We start from the raw sequence: 17,196 nt of genomic DNA on the forward strand, positions 1-17,196 counted from the left end.
TACTGGAACAATTAATGTGCTGTCAACTCCAGACTTCATTGTGAATAACAACGCCCTGGAAGAGGCACAGCATGGACTCATAACATCATGTGGTCCAGCATTTGATCTAGGACACACTCAAATATAAAGCAGATTAAAACTCGGAGCACTCTCGTCCCTCTGAGCATCCCAGCTGCATTCGACAGCACAAGTCACAAGGTCCTCCCAAAAAGACTAGAATAAATTGGAATTTAGCAACAGCTCCACGTTGGGTCACCTCATTCCTCCCGGGCAAAAACACCACCAGCATTATAGACACCTACAAATCCCAGCGTTGCTCACTAATCTGGCGTAACCGCAGGGATCCATACGCCTCTTCTATTCAACATCTACATGAAACCCTACTAGACCTGATAAACGGGCCTGTTTCAAATGTTACAGCTACGTAGAGGAGACAAATAATCTACAAGCTCAAGACCAACCAGTCAAATGCTCCAGATATTAAAACATTCCTTGCACATGTGGACACATGGATGACAACAGGCTAAAATGTCAATCCTACCAAACCTGTTGGAGCACTACAGTCCAAGAACTTCCAAAACCACAATCCCTTGGCATGAAGAGATGGGCGAATGCCCAGTTTGTCGACCGCGCTAAGGAATCTTGGAACCACAAGATAACATCCTCATACTTGAACCACGGGTCAGTGCCATAATCGGAAGCATCTTTTTCCAACTTTGCACTGCATCATTCCTTAACTTCCCCCACAGAACACCGACCACGATTTCACTAGAACTAAGCAGACTGGGCTCTCTGCCTCACTCTCAGAATCCCAGACTACCTGATAAACTACAGTGTCCAGAATTCAGCAGTGAGACTATCCCTTCGCAATGGAGGCATTCGAGCATGCCACACTAGCATTAGGAATTATGTTCTGTGGCTGCAAGTCAATAAAAGGATTCATTTCAAAACCGAGCATTGCACGTTGGTCCTACCATGGAAAGAAGAAAGTTCCAGCACAACATTTCTTCTCGAACCTTAAGGTCCAGCAACGCTGCACTAGTCTATAGTCCTGGCCTTCGATAAGAAATTACAACGGGCTCCTCATTCTCATTTCAGGCCATGAAACTCTAGCACACCCTACCTAAACATCTCTGCCTGGAAGTGAATCATTCAACATTAAAAGACTTAGCTCTTGGAAGATATAAAAGTAAAGAGCAACCTCCCAGAGCAATGCATTAAATATCCTCCCGAACCCAGCATCGTGACGCAAAAATGAACAAAGGATCATGCCCATCACTCAAAGATGTCATATTGTAAGAAGCATCCACAACCAGTTCCTCAATGCCCATTTTGGATAGGTACTATCTGGAATAATAGCTCACAAATCAGAATCCTTCTACCCCTCTAGATCACCATCCGTGGGATCTGCCGTCGACTTGTGGCCCTGGCCGCAGAACATAGAGCCGCAATATAATCCCTTGAAGAAATCTACAACAAATAGCCAAGAAGCAACAATGCCCCCACTCGTTCCCCCTCAACCCTCCCCTCCGATCCGTCACCTAACCTGTTATTTACTAAAAATCACAACTGTACATTTAAATTACTCCCTTCAGACAACCTACAAGGTCTAATGTATTTAACAGACCTCTACCATTTTCGATCAACAACCACTCACTCAATCAATGCTTTACAACCACTGGCCAGCCCTTACAGCAAAACTAGGACAAAAAACTTTCATACTGGCACACTGGTAAAGGTCATTTCCAACCTGCACTCAAACACTACAGGTTATCCGCATTTGCCTCTCTAGCAACCCAAAACCCTCCCCGTCCCACTGGCAGTCTTTACAGCGCGATGCACAACAAGGGCAACATTTACAGACGAGTGCTATAGAAACCCACTTACCGTACCTCTCTTCTTCAACCCCATGGTTTATCTTTCCAATAGTCTGCATGTCGCCTACTTCTCCCAGTCTCTCCCTTTACTCCAGCAAATCACAGTCTAGTTCTTTCTGATTTCCAGACAAGCTTGTTTACATGACTGAAAGTCAGCCATTTGCTCCTAATCGTCTGCTAAGCTTGCTGTCAACTGACAAGTTTAAAAAAAGAATCCCAAGTCTGCTACCATTTCACATGTTATGTTTTACAAGTGTCCAGTTCTTGACCTGGGAGTGAATTACCCCCTTTAGAGGGAAGCCGCTTTATGGGGCAATTCACACACAAAAAGGAAATAAGGTGCGTTATGGACTCTGCAGTAATCAAGGATAAAAGACATCCACACCAACAATACTATATTGTCCTTTGAACACTGTACAAGCAAATAAACACTGCAACAAAGCTGGGGAAACATACGACTTGGCAATGTATGGCAAGCACTCATTGCACCACTTCACCGGCATCAGACAAGCATGGAGGAAGTTACCTGAGCATGTTCTCTGCTCCTTCGTGCCTCTCTGGGTCTAGTATTCCCATTGCTCCCAAGATCTCATCCACGAGGGGCTGGTATTCGAAAATGATCCTGCGGAAGCCATGCAGGAACGGCATGACGCAGACCTGAGCGATGACCATTCACACCTGAAACCAAACACGACCATTGGAATCAAAAAGGCAGCCTGCACTGCATGGACTAACACAAATATACAGAGTGGAAGGTCTGAACCATCAGCTTCAGGAGATTTGAAGTGGAGCTTAAGACAGATGCAGGAGATTTCAAAAGGCAGGACAACTACGCTGGGGTTTTAAGGTGGGGACTCTGGCACGTGGCACAAAAGTATTGCTGGTAGTGGGGCCAGTGCTAGGATCAAGAGCCGTTGTCTGCAACCTTTGGCTCTCCAGAGGCTTTGCTGTACAACTAACATCACTCCCCTAGCCAGATTAGTCCATGGTGAGCGATCATGTCAGCCATTACCCAAACATCTGGAGAGTTGCAGCTTTGATCTGATGCTAAACCACAGAGCTTGGGGGTTGGGGTTTCTTTGACACACAATCACTAACAAGGCAGTAGGCACAGGTACTTGGAGAGAAGACGTGGGGGCTCTGATCCAAAGGTTTTTTTGTGGGTATTACGGGTAGAAGTGTAAACCAGTGGCTTTCAGGGATGGGCTCAGAACGAAACACCTATTGGGAAAGAGGCCATTGGTCCTTGAATGGGCAAGGTTTAAAAAGGAACCAAAATACGTCTGGCAGAGGTTGCACTTATTCTGGGGCCATGGGGGGGGTGGGGTCAACCAAATGATTTAACAGTGAGATCCAGAGGCATTGAATGGAAAGGGTTCAGACATAGGTTGGGCCTGTCCCCTTATGTCGCAGCCAATTCCTGCTTTGTACACAATATTACTTTGCAATCTCATGTTCGTAGGGGCATACATGGCACAATCACAAACTAAAAACATGCAAAGTGCATCTGGCTATTAAGCAGATGAAATGAAGCGGGGTGTAGCCTCACAGGCCTTACTGGGGAAGGCCTTAGACTCAGGACATTTACGAGGGGAACGCATCGGGGGGGGGGGGGGGGTTTGGGGTTTAAGTGCCAACACTTTAAGGGAGTCGGACGCTCGGCCCTGTCCGAAGAATTAAACCCTGAAAGGTTGACTTTAGAGACCATCCTGGAGTCATCAGATTATCATCGAACACTAGAAGTCATTCCCATATCAATACGCTGTTAAAGTCATCAGCAAAGGTCTCAGAATGGTGGGTGATGCTTTTAGGATGACTTGCTGAACACTTCAAGATATTGCACGTTTGTCCCTGATGATTTGGGGGTTATTCTGGGAAATATATATATATATATATATATATATATATATATATAGTTATGGTTAAATTGCTAATCCCATAGGAAGAGCACTTTTTGGGCAGCTTATAACTTTGCTCCCCCTGGACGAATCCTCACGAAACTATGGCCCACTCTGAATTTCTTTGCAAAGTTTGGTGAGGTTTGGTCAAGCGGGGGCAAAGTTATACGGGGGGGGTTCCCAAAATTTCTTTTTTTCCCCAGACATAATACCCAGTAGTTTTTTTTGTTTAAAATGACAAAAATGTAAGTAAAATAAAATTAGTGATATCTATGTCTGCTATGCGGAATCGCTTCCCTGTTCGGTCCGCGGACTGACAGGCCACGCAGACTTTTGCGTGGTCCGCGGACATCGGGACGCGGCCACTGATTGGCTGGTGGGAAAACGTGAAATGCGTCGGTTTTCCTGAAACATCCGCCATCTTGGATTCGCAGACTTTTTGGGGGTCCGCGGACAGCGCGGTGAAAACAAAAGCAGCATTTCACTTATCAACCTCAATCTCTGGGGAGGTGGGGGGATGAGGATGGGATGGGATATGGCCATATGAAGCCAAAAAACGGTTGTTTCACCCCCCAAAAGTCTGAACACTCCAGATGTCCTGGGGCAGTCCTGTGGTGCGGACACTTCAGCTGTCCTAGAGCATCTGTACCCATTTCTGCATTACAGGGTTGGGGAAAATCAGTTTTTGGATGGCTTATAACTTTTGAGACACTCAGTGAAACTGCATGTAATTTAGAAATGTTATTCTAGGACTAATCCTGAATGGTTTTTGCAAAGTTTTGTGGGATTCTGTCAAGAGTGGGCAAGATTAGAGGGGGGCTCCCAAAATATTGTAAATGCATATAAATGTGGTGTCATTTGACGAATCTGCACAACAACATTTGGCAAAACGATTTTGGATCTTGCTTTAAATGGTTTTCTAAAGTTTCGTGGGATTTTCTCAAGAGGGGGCGAAATTAGAGGGGGTCTCAACATTTTTAGATGGCTTATAACTTTGTTGCTATTTGACGAATGTGGACATAAGTTTTGAGAAAGATTATAGACCCAACCTTCAATGTTTGTGCAAAAACAGAATGGACTTTGTCAAGTGGGGGCTAAGTTATATGACTACTGTATGTACATATATTTTGACAATTCAAAAAAATAAAACATGGGCGGGTTTCGAGCAAACTCGTGAGGAGCATTGGCAAGGACATTAAAGCATGATATTGCAAATGTGCCCCTATTTTTTGATAAGTAATAATGTAGGTACAAAAAAATAGACATATACCTTTGATGATCGAGGTATAGCCTGTGGCCGTGGGCAGTTGCCAGATTGTCTGGGTCATGGCATAAGGTAATGACGTGGACAATCTGTCTACTGGCCATGACCGCTATGGACGAAAAATGGTGTTAAAGTGGCTATGTCTACCTGGGACCAGCTATGTGGTAAAGTTATTCGAAGGTAGGATAGGTTTGAAAGGGAAAAAGAAAAAGTGCTGGTGGCGATATGTTCATAGGGTTTGGCAGGCTATCATGGCAAGGGAAGAGGGGCTGTGCACGGAGCCCCGCCTTCTCTTTCCATGTTGGCTGTCTTGGAAAAGGATTTTCCTTCCTACAGCGGGAAGAAAAATTTATGTTTTAGCACCCTGGGTTCCCGCTTTGTGAAGCGGGGGTGCTAATGGCCTTCATCCCCATTTCAGGGGATGCAATGGACGATAATGTTCTGTAGCCCTCAATTATTTATTTATAACGCACCAATGGCCGCAGACATCAGGCTGTGTGGTTACAGTATTTGTTAAAGAAGAGGAGGTGGAGGAAGACAGCTTACTACTTGCTGAGAAAGGAACAACCTTTCTGAGAGCATTGCGGTCATTGGGATTTGGTGTGGCGGCGCATGGAGGTGGTCCCGTAGGAGTACGGTCCAGGTAGTCTGCGACTGAATACTCTGTGCATTTCACTTTGGTAGCTTTAGCCTTTGGTACACTCCCAACAGTAGCAAAGAACTGGCACACCTATGATTCGATCTTGGTGCTAGAAGTAGGCACTTCCTCTACCTCATCTTCTTTGTCCTCTTCATTGTCTTTTTGTTGTTGTGAAGGTCCTCCAGCTGGTGGTGGTGGCTCTTGGGGAGGAGGGATGGCAATAACTGATGCCATTAAGATAAATAGCAGTTTTGATAAAACTCTTCCAAGTATGTACTGTGTACTAGATTGGTAATGGATAAGGAGTACGAAAAGGTGTAGGAGGTGTGCAAAGTTGAAAGTTCCTAGATCAGTAGAAAATGCAGTTCTGAATTGTCACGAAGGACGGATCTTATTGTGAAGTGCGGACGGGTTCTTGGACACGTCATGCCGCGCGCTAGTGTATGATCATGTGGCACTGTCCGGAAGGTCCACAGTGAGGTCAGATGTTCGTAGACATCTACGGATGCAAAACTAGTTGAAATAGTTGCAGAAAGTGTGTAGAAGAGATAAAAATGATTCTAGAAGGTGGGAAATGGCAGAGTTTTAAGGTGACACTTTGTAAATTGGACACAAATATTGTTATGTTTGGTAAGTATGATATTAGTAAGTTGTAGGAAAATAGCATGCACTGGTAAAAACCCATGAAATTCACTGAAAAAACATTAAGGGGACGTTATGGTTAAGTTGCACTAAAAAAACCTATAAATTCCGTAAAAAAAGAATTTGTTAAAAGGACGTTATTGTTACAAGTAAAATCGAAAACCCCCTGAAATTCACGAGTTATGGTAAGCTAAGCAACCATAACTCGCACCACCACCGTGCACTGCTAAGACTAACACCCAGGACAAAGATGACATCACAAATATCATGGATGACATCACATGTGCATTTACCTTTCATACAAGGGGTTGAAAATGTAATGTTGGCAAAAAAGTATCAGGGATTATCGGGAGATGTGTAATAAACTACATACTACATTACGCAATGTAGTGTTCTAAAGAACATTCCATTGCAGTGTTCTTTCTAGTACAGGAACCTACTCATACAGAAATGTAGGTATTGGCTGCAGCATACACCACAGAGGTGCTATATTTTTAATTAAAATTAAAAAACGGTGAATGCTTCTGTATCAGACTTTTCCGTACTGTGAAACATGTACGGAGTAGCTAATAATGCATCATTTAGTACATATTTCTACTAATACACACAAAACATAATACAAATATGGGGCTTATATATGGAGAGTAAAGTAAGCAAACAAGAGGCAGTACCCTTAGCAACTGTGTATAATCTACATGATTTTATTCACGCACAAAAATGATTGCTGCGTTTCAGGCCTGCTTCTTCCCCTATATATGTACATCATAAGATGCTATTAAATTCTAAGGAAAGTAGTGTAAGAACATGTGAGAATAGCAATATCTATAAATGTAATAGTTTGACGGTCAGTAAATTAACGGTCAGTAAATTAAACCACCTGCCCTAGATATGGCAGTGAACAAAAAAAAGAAGGGGCTAGACATGTGATGTCATCAATGATATTTGTGATGTCATCTTTGATATCCTGGGTGTTAGTCTTAGCGGTGCACAGTGGTTGCTTAGTTTGCCATAACTGGCAAATTTCAGGGGGTTTTCGATTTTACCAGAACATCCTTTTAACAACATTTTAGTGCAACTTAACCATAACGTCCCTTTAACAAAGTTTTTTTTCAGTGAAATATATTTTTTTTTTAAACCATACGATCCAAAAAAGAAAGCAGCAATATGCAAACGGAACCACAAAGTCCCATCAACCGAGGTCTCAACTACCCACAACCTACCAAATACAAAGTATGCAGTAATAGAAATGTGGCAAAAATGTCGCCTGTGCAAAAAAATATGCATCAAAAATGCTGTGGTTTGACCCGGTAAAGGTGTACCCCGTTATACCATTTAAGGTAAACAAGAGGGGGAGGGGGACTCACCGCTCTCCCCTTAAATGATATAATTGGTCTGGGGGTTGCAGGGGGGCCATTTTTGCCACGATTTTAACACATGGAACCAAAACAAGCAACAAACCACAAACAGCAAAGGCTAAACACAAAAGACCAGGAAAAACACTAATCAAAAGAGGGATGCCCACTCACAACCCACACATCATGCCTCACCACAAGAAAGACAAAGAAGCCAGAACAGACTAATAAGAAAACCCAAGCCACTCAAGAAGGCACCGCCCAGCATGATCCCACAACCCCAAAAAACAAACAAACATCCCAGATGGCCCAAGGAGACGTACAAATAAGAGCAAAGACAGACTACTTTTCTCGCTACATGTCCAAACAAAAACAGCACAGCTACAACGAACAGACAGCCAACAAGCGTCACAAATACAGAACCAACCAGGACACCACAACAACAACTAATAAATCCCCCCAAAGCGGTCTGCACCATGGACAATACCCCAACCAAAACAAGGGACAAGTTGGAATCCATCACACTCTACACCCCCTACATCACCAAGACTTGAACCACCAACGGGTAGCTGCCCCGTTTACCACCAGGAACGAACAAGCACCAACCCCGTCATAAACCTTAGTAGTCTACTCAACAAAGAGACTGACCAACAAAGAACCACCCAACAGACTCAACCGGGGAAAACCCACCTGGAACGGAAACCAACCAAGAACACACCTCAGAACAAACAATACTAAAAACAACCCGAAAGGGAAATCAAGCAAACTACACTGCAGCCTCCTCAACGTTAGATCCAAGGCAAAACATAAATCGATGACCTGCTAAGCGAAGGAGGCACAGAAACCTGGCTATCAGCCAACTATAAAGCCATCGCGAGGGAAGCAATTCCTGACAATTATAAGTTAGTACACGCCAACAAAGAAAACCAAAGAGGAGGCGGAATCGCAATTACAAAGGACACGTCCGAGCATCTCGAATCATCACAACCAACACAGAAGACTATGAATCCCTCATCAAGGTAGAACTCAACGACCAAACCAACATAGTATTCCTTCTGATCTACAAACCACCTTCTTACAACCCCAACTTTGCAACAAAACTAACAGACGAGGCTGCCATGCTATCAACCCACCACGACAACCTAGTCACACTGGGAGATTTCAACATATGGTTTGAAAAGGAAAATGTGTACACAGCAAACTCACTGCGCTCTCCTAGAAACCTTGCAGTTTAAGCAAATGGTAAAATGGATCCACCACCGACGCTGGACACACCCTGTATGCTATTTTCTGCAGGGAAGGACTATGCGCATCCGTGCCACCTACACCAATGGTGTGGAGTGACCACTACTTGATCCCATTCTACATCACACCCCAAAAGCGCCTACCGGCCGGGAAGTACCCTCTCCACACCAGCAAGAACTTGAACCTAGAGGCCCTAACAAACCTTCTAGACGCTACCGTCCCAAGCGAAAGAGATCCCACTGATACAAACAGGACACATTGGATCACTAAGGCCCTTGACCAATTAGCATCAGCTAAAACATTCAAAGCAACACCAAAACACTGGCAGCAAAATGGTTCACAGAACAAACTGGAGAAAAACAAAAAAATGCGCGCTTCCAGAACCCAATTAATCTTTCACTGAAAAGAGGAATAGTACCGTCCTCCATCTAATCGGCATACATCAAACCACTGATAAAAAGGTTAAAAAGTGCAGAAGACCCAAGAAACTACAAACCGATAGCCAACCTGCCCTACCCAGCAAAGATCCTGGAGAACCACGTCTACAAGATCCTTCTTATACGCATCGAAGCAAACGGAATACTTGACCAATCACAAGTTTACCCAGCAAAGATCCTGGAGAACCACGTCTACAAGATCCTTCTTATACGCGTCGAAACAAACGGAATACTTGACCAATCACAAGTTGGCTTCAGACTGATGAGAGGAACAGAATCAGCACTTCTATCGATCTAGGATGACCTGAAAATAAACGCAGACGACGACACCCAATCGGCCATCATTCTATTGGACATATCAGCGGCTTTTGACACAATCAGCCATGCAACACTAATAAGTTTGATGGAACGGGGCATACAGGAATCCACACCAAAGTGGCTTACCTCATTCCTAACAAACGAACCAAAAGAACCTACCTACCACTGTTCAAACACCCAACATATATCCTGTGGAGACCCACAGGGTTCCCCTCCACTCCACATGTGCCCATTGATGAAAATCATTTGATCACACTGACGTACCGCCTACAACTAGACAGACACACAACTGATTGTGAAAACAAACACCAGGAACAAAATAACAACCTCAACAATTGCCTCTCAAACATATACAACTGTATGACAGCGAACAACCTCAAAATTAACCCAACTAAAACAAAAATAATGCTCTCACCCGCAGGTATCGACGGAGGGAACCCACAACTGGACAGGCCAAACGACATGGGAATGCAACCAGAGACTACAAATGTAGTAAACAACCTAGGAATACTCATGGACAACAGACTATTACTGGAAACGCAAGTCAACACAATCACCAAAAATTGCTTCTTCCTCCTACGACAACTCGGAATTACTCAATAGCTCTCCTTCCACCACAGAACCCTCACAATCATAACCCTGATTCTCACAAGAATCGACTAGACAAACAGCCTATACCTAGGAATGCCAGAAAGACTCACCAAGAAACTGCAAAGGATGAAAAATACAGCAGACAGGATCCTACTAAGACTAAACAGAAGAGACCGCATCACTCCAACACTGAAAAGCCTACACTGGTTACTAGTAAAAGAGTACATAAAATTCAAAGCACTCTGAATCGCCCTCAAAGGCTTGCACTGACAAGGAGTGGAATTCCTTCAAGACAAGATTAGCCGCTATCGCCCAAGAAAGGAACTAAGATCCAGCAACGACCTACAAATATAGGCAAAACACTACGAAAAAGGAAATTTGGTGGAACAGCGGTCTCATGTCTAATTGCTAACAACATGCCCAACGTAATTAGAACCACAGAAGACCACATCACCTTCAGGAAACTGCTCAAACCCTGGCTCTTCAGCAGAAAATGACAACCTAGAAGGGACACTGGCAAGAACACAGCAGAAACAACTAGAGGAGACGAGAGGGGCCAAAGAACCGTAAACAAGAACCTGGCTAGATACCGTCAAGCGGCATCCAAAGGGCCGCCCCAGAGAGACCACAACAAACTGACCGACTTTACCAACCCTCTTCCCTTCCTGCTCCTCCTACATAACTGACACCTCTACACCAGATCTTGGACTAGCCACACGCAAACATTACCATGCCGTCATCCAAAGAGAACCTCCCACATAGCCCAATACCATCTAAAATGCAACAACACAGCCACGGCCATCTGTGACTCTGGATCCCTTATGGACCCTATCTAACTAGTGCACATGACCAACCTATCGGAACCACACAACACTAACACCAACACAATACCACACACCCGAGGCATGGAATCTTACCCATACGGTTACAATGCGCAAAGCTGCTCAAACGTGATCACATGCAAAATACAGACGCCACATCCTCCTGGTTCTGAACCTATCCTCTCACCCTTTTCCCCACAAACCCTCTCCAACTCCATTTTTTGCAGAGCCACATGAGCGCCTGCAGACTGCCCCTTGGTGGCAGTGGTGCGCGGTACAAATCAACTTATAACATAATGCCAGTAATGATACTATAAGAAAACATGCCCACCATGCTTTCAGGATTTTGGGGACAAGATAGCGAATACCATTCAATCGCAGTTGAGCATGATGTGAATGGAACTGTCCCAATCACTGCAAGAGGTGAAGGGGGACATAACAAAAGTAGAGAAGCAGACTGATGCAGCGCAGAGTGCCATACAAGAGGTTGCAGAGTACACAAGATAAGCGAGCTGGTAGAGCAATTAGCAAGGGTCACGCAGAACTACAAGACCCAGAGCGAAGACCTTGAAAACCGCTTGAGAAGATCTAACTTCAGAACAAAGGGCCTAACGGAGGTGGTGGCGGACAAGGATCTACACATGATGGTGCAGCTAGTGTTCAGGGACCTGCTGGAGGTGTAATACTGTTCGGGGATAGAGTTGGACTGCATACAAGAGTAGGGCCAAAGAGGGGAGAGCCAGGGGCCAGACCCAGAGATGTAGTGGTGGCCTTGCACGAGTACCGGCAGACGGAGAAGGTGCTGCCGGGTGCCAGGAGGGCCATATCAATCAGCTACAATGGCTTGGAACTTCAGATATTCCAGGACCTAGCCCAGACCACCCTTGTGAAGCATAGGATGGCACCCCCAGTGGTGCGCGCCCTAATGCGAGAAGCCATCCACTATAAATTGACCTTTCGCTTTGGACTACTGTTCGAAGGGGAAGGGAAACTGCATTGGACGAAGTGTCACCAAAGCAAGAACAAAGACAGGCGAGAGAACCGCTCAAGAGGTAAATGTGGGAGTGGACGAAAAGGGACTAAAATAAACGTGGCCTAAGGGGCCCAGTTAAATGCCTGATGAGGGTCAAGGAGTAGTAGGTGCCCACATGCCCATCAATACAGTAGCCCCACGTTGAGGGAAAAGGGGGATTACAGAAAGGAATGGTGTTGCCGGCTTGGGGGAGGTAGTTGGGGGAGGGAGCTAGAGGCTGATTGAGCCTGCACAGAGAGGGGGGGGGTGAGATCCCAAAGGCTGCCACTCATCATAAAACGACCATGGGAAAGAGGGAAGTGCTTTGGGAGACCTCCCTAATCAACAGGGGGCTTAATTCACTGGTTAAGAGAAGGGAGGGGGAACAGTTATTGGGGCAGGGGAAGTCAGAAATGGTAGCCCTCCAAGAGATGCACGTTCGGAGGCGAGACAGGCATAAGCTGAAAATCAAGAGGTACCGCCATCTGTTTCAATCCAACGCCCCAGGGAAGACTGGGTGGGGGTCGCTATTTGGGACATCCAAGGCTTCCAGGTCATAGCTACAGAGGGGATCAAAGAGGGTGGGTATCTGGCAGCCCCTTTCCAATGGGAGAGGGGGGACATACACAGTGGCAGCATTCTACGCCCCCAAAGCGGGGCAAGATGGGTTCTTGTGGGCGACACTGAACAAATTGGAGACTTTTGACAAAGGACAGATAATATTGGTAAGCGACTTTAATCTGGCGTGGGACCCAAGAGAAGACAGGAGTGCAAGGTGTTCCACAACCAGGTGGTGCCATCTACCTGCTTGAACGAACACATGGCTCAAATGGCGTTGGTAGATGGATGGAGAGTACTGAGGCGGGTGGGGCTACGCATTTTATTCACACGTTCATAAATCCTTCTCAATGTTAGATTACTCATGGATTTGAAGGTCACTATTGGGTAGGGTCGCAGGGATAGAGCTAGGAGGGATCACCCTGTCAGACCATGCGCCCAAAACGATTACCTAAATATGGGGCAGAACGAACCAGGCCTATGGTGGTGGAAGTTCCCTAGCCACAACCTGGAGTCCTATGCGAAGACATAAGGAATACAATTTTGGATTACTTTGCACTTAATGCAACATAGGTTGCACACGACCAGGTGGTGTTGGATGCGTTGAAGGCTACAATGAGGGGGTGGGGTGGGCTCATCATGATGAAGTGCCAGAGGGACAACCAACTAGGTCTCTTACATGAGGAATTGGAAGCTCAAATTATGCTGCAAAGGGAATAAAGTCTGATTAGGGGGCAATTAGATGTTTTGCAGACTAGCGCTGCAGAGCATTCATTGCTGTACCTCCAACAGATGTGTTATGTCAAAGCCAATAAGGCGGATCACCTGTAAGCGAGGTGGATTAGAAGCGACAAGGACAATCCTTAAAATAAAAGGCGGTGGGGGAGGGCAAGAAAACACAGCTCTACGGTCTTCACATAATATTATTCATCCCTGTACACATCAGATTCCCCCGAGGAGGGAGCACAAAGGGATTACCTGTCCGGGTGCCCTCTCCCCAAGATCACTCAAGAACGGGAAGAACTTGAGGGAGACATTACCCCCGAAGTAGTAATGGCAGCTATAGCTGCCTTGCCATCAGGAAAGGCCCCGAGCCTGTATGGCTTTTCAGCATATTTCTACTTAACCTTTAGAGCGGCACCGATACTGAACTTAGTCCAGCTCTTCAACTCTTTGGGGGGCAGGAGGGGGGGGGGAAGAGAAATTGGGCAGGGTGTATCACCCAGACAATGGAAGAAGCCATGGTTGTGCTGCTTCCAAAAATGGGTAAGGATGTCGCTCTAGGCCAGAGGTTTTCAAACTGTGGGGCGCGACCGCATTCCCATGGGTGATGGGTTGTGGGGGGCCCGTGTGAGAACCCAACCTGAAATTAAAAATAAACATTTTAAAATGGCAGAAATGGGCAGGGACGGTTCACAGGGTCGGACTAGAGCTTACAACAAATTTCTCGTGTACCAATGAAAAAGTGGCCCACAGTTGCAAATGGCAAGTCATTACTTTAGTGACAGATAGTCACCAACACCAGAGCAGGGTCTGTGCAGCAGTTGCACAGCAGGGACTGCCTCTGCGGGCATTAGCTGGCGCAGGTATTATATATACAGTCACTGACACCAGAGCAGGGTCTGTGCAGCCGCTGCACAGCAGGGACCACCTCTGCGGGCATTAGCCGTTGCAAGTATTACGGTCTGTGCAGCCGCTGCGCAGCAGGGACTGCCTCTGCGGGCATTAGCCGGTGCAAGTATTACAGTCTGTGCAGCCGCTGCGCAGCAGGGACTGCCTCTGCGGGCATTAGCCGGTGCAAGTATTACGGTCTGTGCAGCCGCTGCGCAGCAGGTACCGCCTCTGCGGGCATTAGCCGGCACAGGTATTATATATACAGTCACTGACACCAGAGCAGGGTCTGTGCAGCCGCTGCGCAGCAGGGACCGCCTCTGCGGGCATTAGCCGGTGCAAGTATTACGGTCTGTGCAGCCGCTGCGCAGCAGGTACCGCCTCTGCGGGCATTAGCCGGCGCAGGTATTATATATACAGTCACTGACACCAGAGCAGGGTCTGTGCAGCCGCTGCGCAGCAGGTACCGCCTCTGCGGGCATTAGCCGGCGCAGGTATTATATATACAGTCACTGACACCAGAGCAGGGTCTGTGCAGCCGCTGCGCAGCAGGGACCGCCTCTGCGGGCATTAGCCGGTGCAAGTATTACGGTCTGTGCAGCCGCTGCGCAGCAGGTACCGCCTCTGCGGGCATTAGCCGGCGCAGGTATTATATATACAGTCACTGACACCAGAGCAGGGTCTGTGCAGCCGCTGCGCAGCAGGTACCGCCTCTGCGGGCATTAGCCGGCGCAGGTATTATATATACAGTCACTGACACCAGAGCAGGGTCTGTGCAGCCGCTGCGCAGCAGGTACCGCCTCTGCGGGCATTCCAGAGCCTGAACTGTCCTGTAATTGGGGACTCTGTCCCGCAGTTTGCAGGGCGGCTGCGGGGAACCTGTGCCCAGCACAGCCGTCCTGTAAACTGAAGTGGCATTGCAATTAATCCAGGTGTTAAGAGCCATTAACAAATTTAAATTGCAAATGGGGCGGGGCCACAGGGGAGTGGCGCCGTGACGTCATCGCCGCCTTGTGGGCAAGTGTCCCGCAAAAGGTTGTCCCCCTGGAACTGGACCATCAATGAGCTGCAGCCTCTGACTCCGACCTGCACTCCCAGAGGTTGCAAAGGGATCCTCTTACCAATAGAACGATCTAGGTTCGTGGACGTTCAGAAAAGTGCATATAACATACACTGCCGGTGCCGGATCCCATCCACTCACCTGATGCTCCCGCAGCTGCTGCCGCTGCCCGGAAACTGGAACAGAGCGCCTGCTAGAGGGAGGCCTTATGCCGCTTTCATTATCAAGAGAAACACACCGTTAAAGTCCCTATGAGAGCCGCTAGCATGCTGTGTTCGTTTAAAAGTTTGCCGACATTTTAAAAAATGCCTTTTAGGCGTGATAATGCATCCCACGTATTCTGAAATGCCGTGGAGTCGTGGTGACGTTCCCACGTAGGACGTCTGCGTGCGCAGGAAGGGAATCATGGCACGAGGAGAGCGCCATGTTGGACTGGGAAGGGCTGGGCTGGCCAAGGCTAGACAGGACAGGGCAGGGCAGGGCAGCTGTTTATTGTGTATTTATGAGGCGCTTACACATCTTGGAAGTGTATTTATGTGCCGGTGGGTTTATTTTTCCTATTTTCATTGCAGCAGCAGTGGATCTTTGTTGTGTCTTGGCTGGTAAGGATTATCCCCATCTCCCCCCAAACAGAGGGGAGAGGAGGATGACCAGGTTTAAAAAAGTGACAAACCTGGATAGGGCAACTAACATCAACATAGAACTAACTCTTGCAAAGTCTCTGTCAAGGCGCTACACTTCAGCAGCGGGTGGTAGAGCAGGGCCGTCACGAGGGGGGTGCAGGAGGGGCAAACTGCCCCGGGCCCCGCGTCTAGGTGGGGCCTCGCGGCTGCCAGAGGCACAGAAACATCTTCAGCCTGATCAAGTTTGTTGTGTGAGGTTCTTGCGTTTCCAGCATTTCCAGCTGCGAAGTTTGTGAACAGTGATTGTTGACCGTAAATCCTCCTTTCACCCGACCAGTCCGATTGTGTTTATTCTGACAAAAAATAAAAGTGAGTATCCACTGCAACCAGCAGCAAGATTTGTTTTGATGAAATGAAAACACTGCATGGGTACCATAGGGCTAGTAATTAAGCCCGCCTTGAACATGTCCTGTCACAATAGCCTATGCTATTGTGTGACATTTCCTCTTAGCTGTACTTTTTAGCCAACACAGCTGCATACATCTGACTTAAAATACCCACATGAACAGTACAAATTTAAGTTCAGACTGCAAAGTGCTTTTGACTTTAAGGCCAAGACACTTATTTTTTTCTTATAGAGCAGTGCTTTTTTTAACCTGAGGCAGGCAACTCTCAAGCATGCAGACATATACATCCACTATATTAATCAGCCAAGTGATAGACTATTAGATCCTTTTTAGTTTTAGCTATTAGGTGCGCCACCTATAAGTCAAAACTACTACAGATAGGGGGAAATGGCACAAAGCTTGTAAGTGTTGTCTGGATACCTCCCTCTACCCTCCATTGACTGCCTATGGCCATGCTAATACCTATGGCAATTCCCACCCAGTCCCTGACCCCACCCAAAAATAAATCACAGCACATGGCAGCACGTTGAGCTACCTTTAATCAAGCCTTAATGTCAGACTTTACACACAAAGTGACTGCCGGTGTTTTCTCAAGCGTTTTCTTACAGTAAATGACTTAATGTGTACTATAGACGCACCATTAGTGTAAAAAAGTAGTCTTTATCAGGTTTGTCTTCAGCCACTTTATTTAAAAGTACCATGCATGTCCTTTACTGAAGTCCTGTTAAAAACAAGCATTGGCAAAGCCAACAGTTTTGGCGTGTGAACAAGTATTAGGCATTTTCCAGGAACTGCTAATAGTTGGGAAGGTTCGCAAACAATTTTGCACCTGCTGCCATT

The 17,196-nt window shown here is 46.5% G+C and overlaps 1 protein-coding gene across 1 annotated transcript in view; it reads right to left on the reverse strand.

The window, feature by feature from the left end:
• Window positions 1-15,633, reverse strand: part of ASB6 (ankyrin repeat and SOCS box containing 6) — a 71,099-nt gene extending 55,466 nt beyond the window's left edge. Inside the window, exons 1-2 of the mRNA XM_069609226.1 lie at window positions 15,468-15,633; window positions 2,404-2,555 (exon numbers count right to left, since the gene is read on the reverse strand). Coding sequence (XP_069465327.1) covers window positions 2,404-2,549 — 146 coding nt within the window. The 5' untranslated portion in view covers window positions 2,550-2,555; window positions 15,468-15,633. The remainder of the gene's footprint in view (window positions 1-2,403; window positions 2,556-15,467) is intronic.
• Window positions 15,634-17,196: the final 1,563 nt, after the last annotated feature.

This window comes from Ambystoma mexicanum, chromosome 8, assembly GCF_040938575.1.
Source record: "Ambystoma mexicanum isolate Mex_15411 chromosome 8, UKY_AmexF1_1, whole genome shotgun sequence".
Taxonomy (NCBI): Eukaryota; Metazoa; Chordata; class Amphibia; order Caudata; family Ambystomatidae; genus Ambystoma; species Ambystoma mexicanum.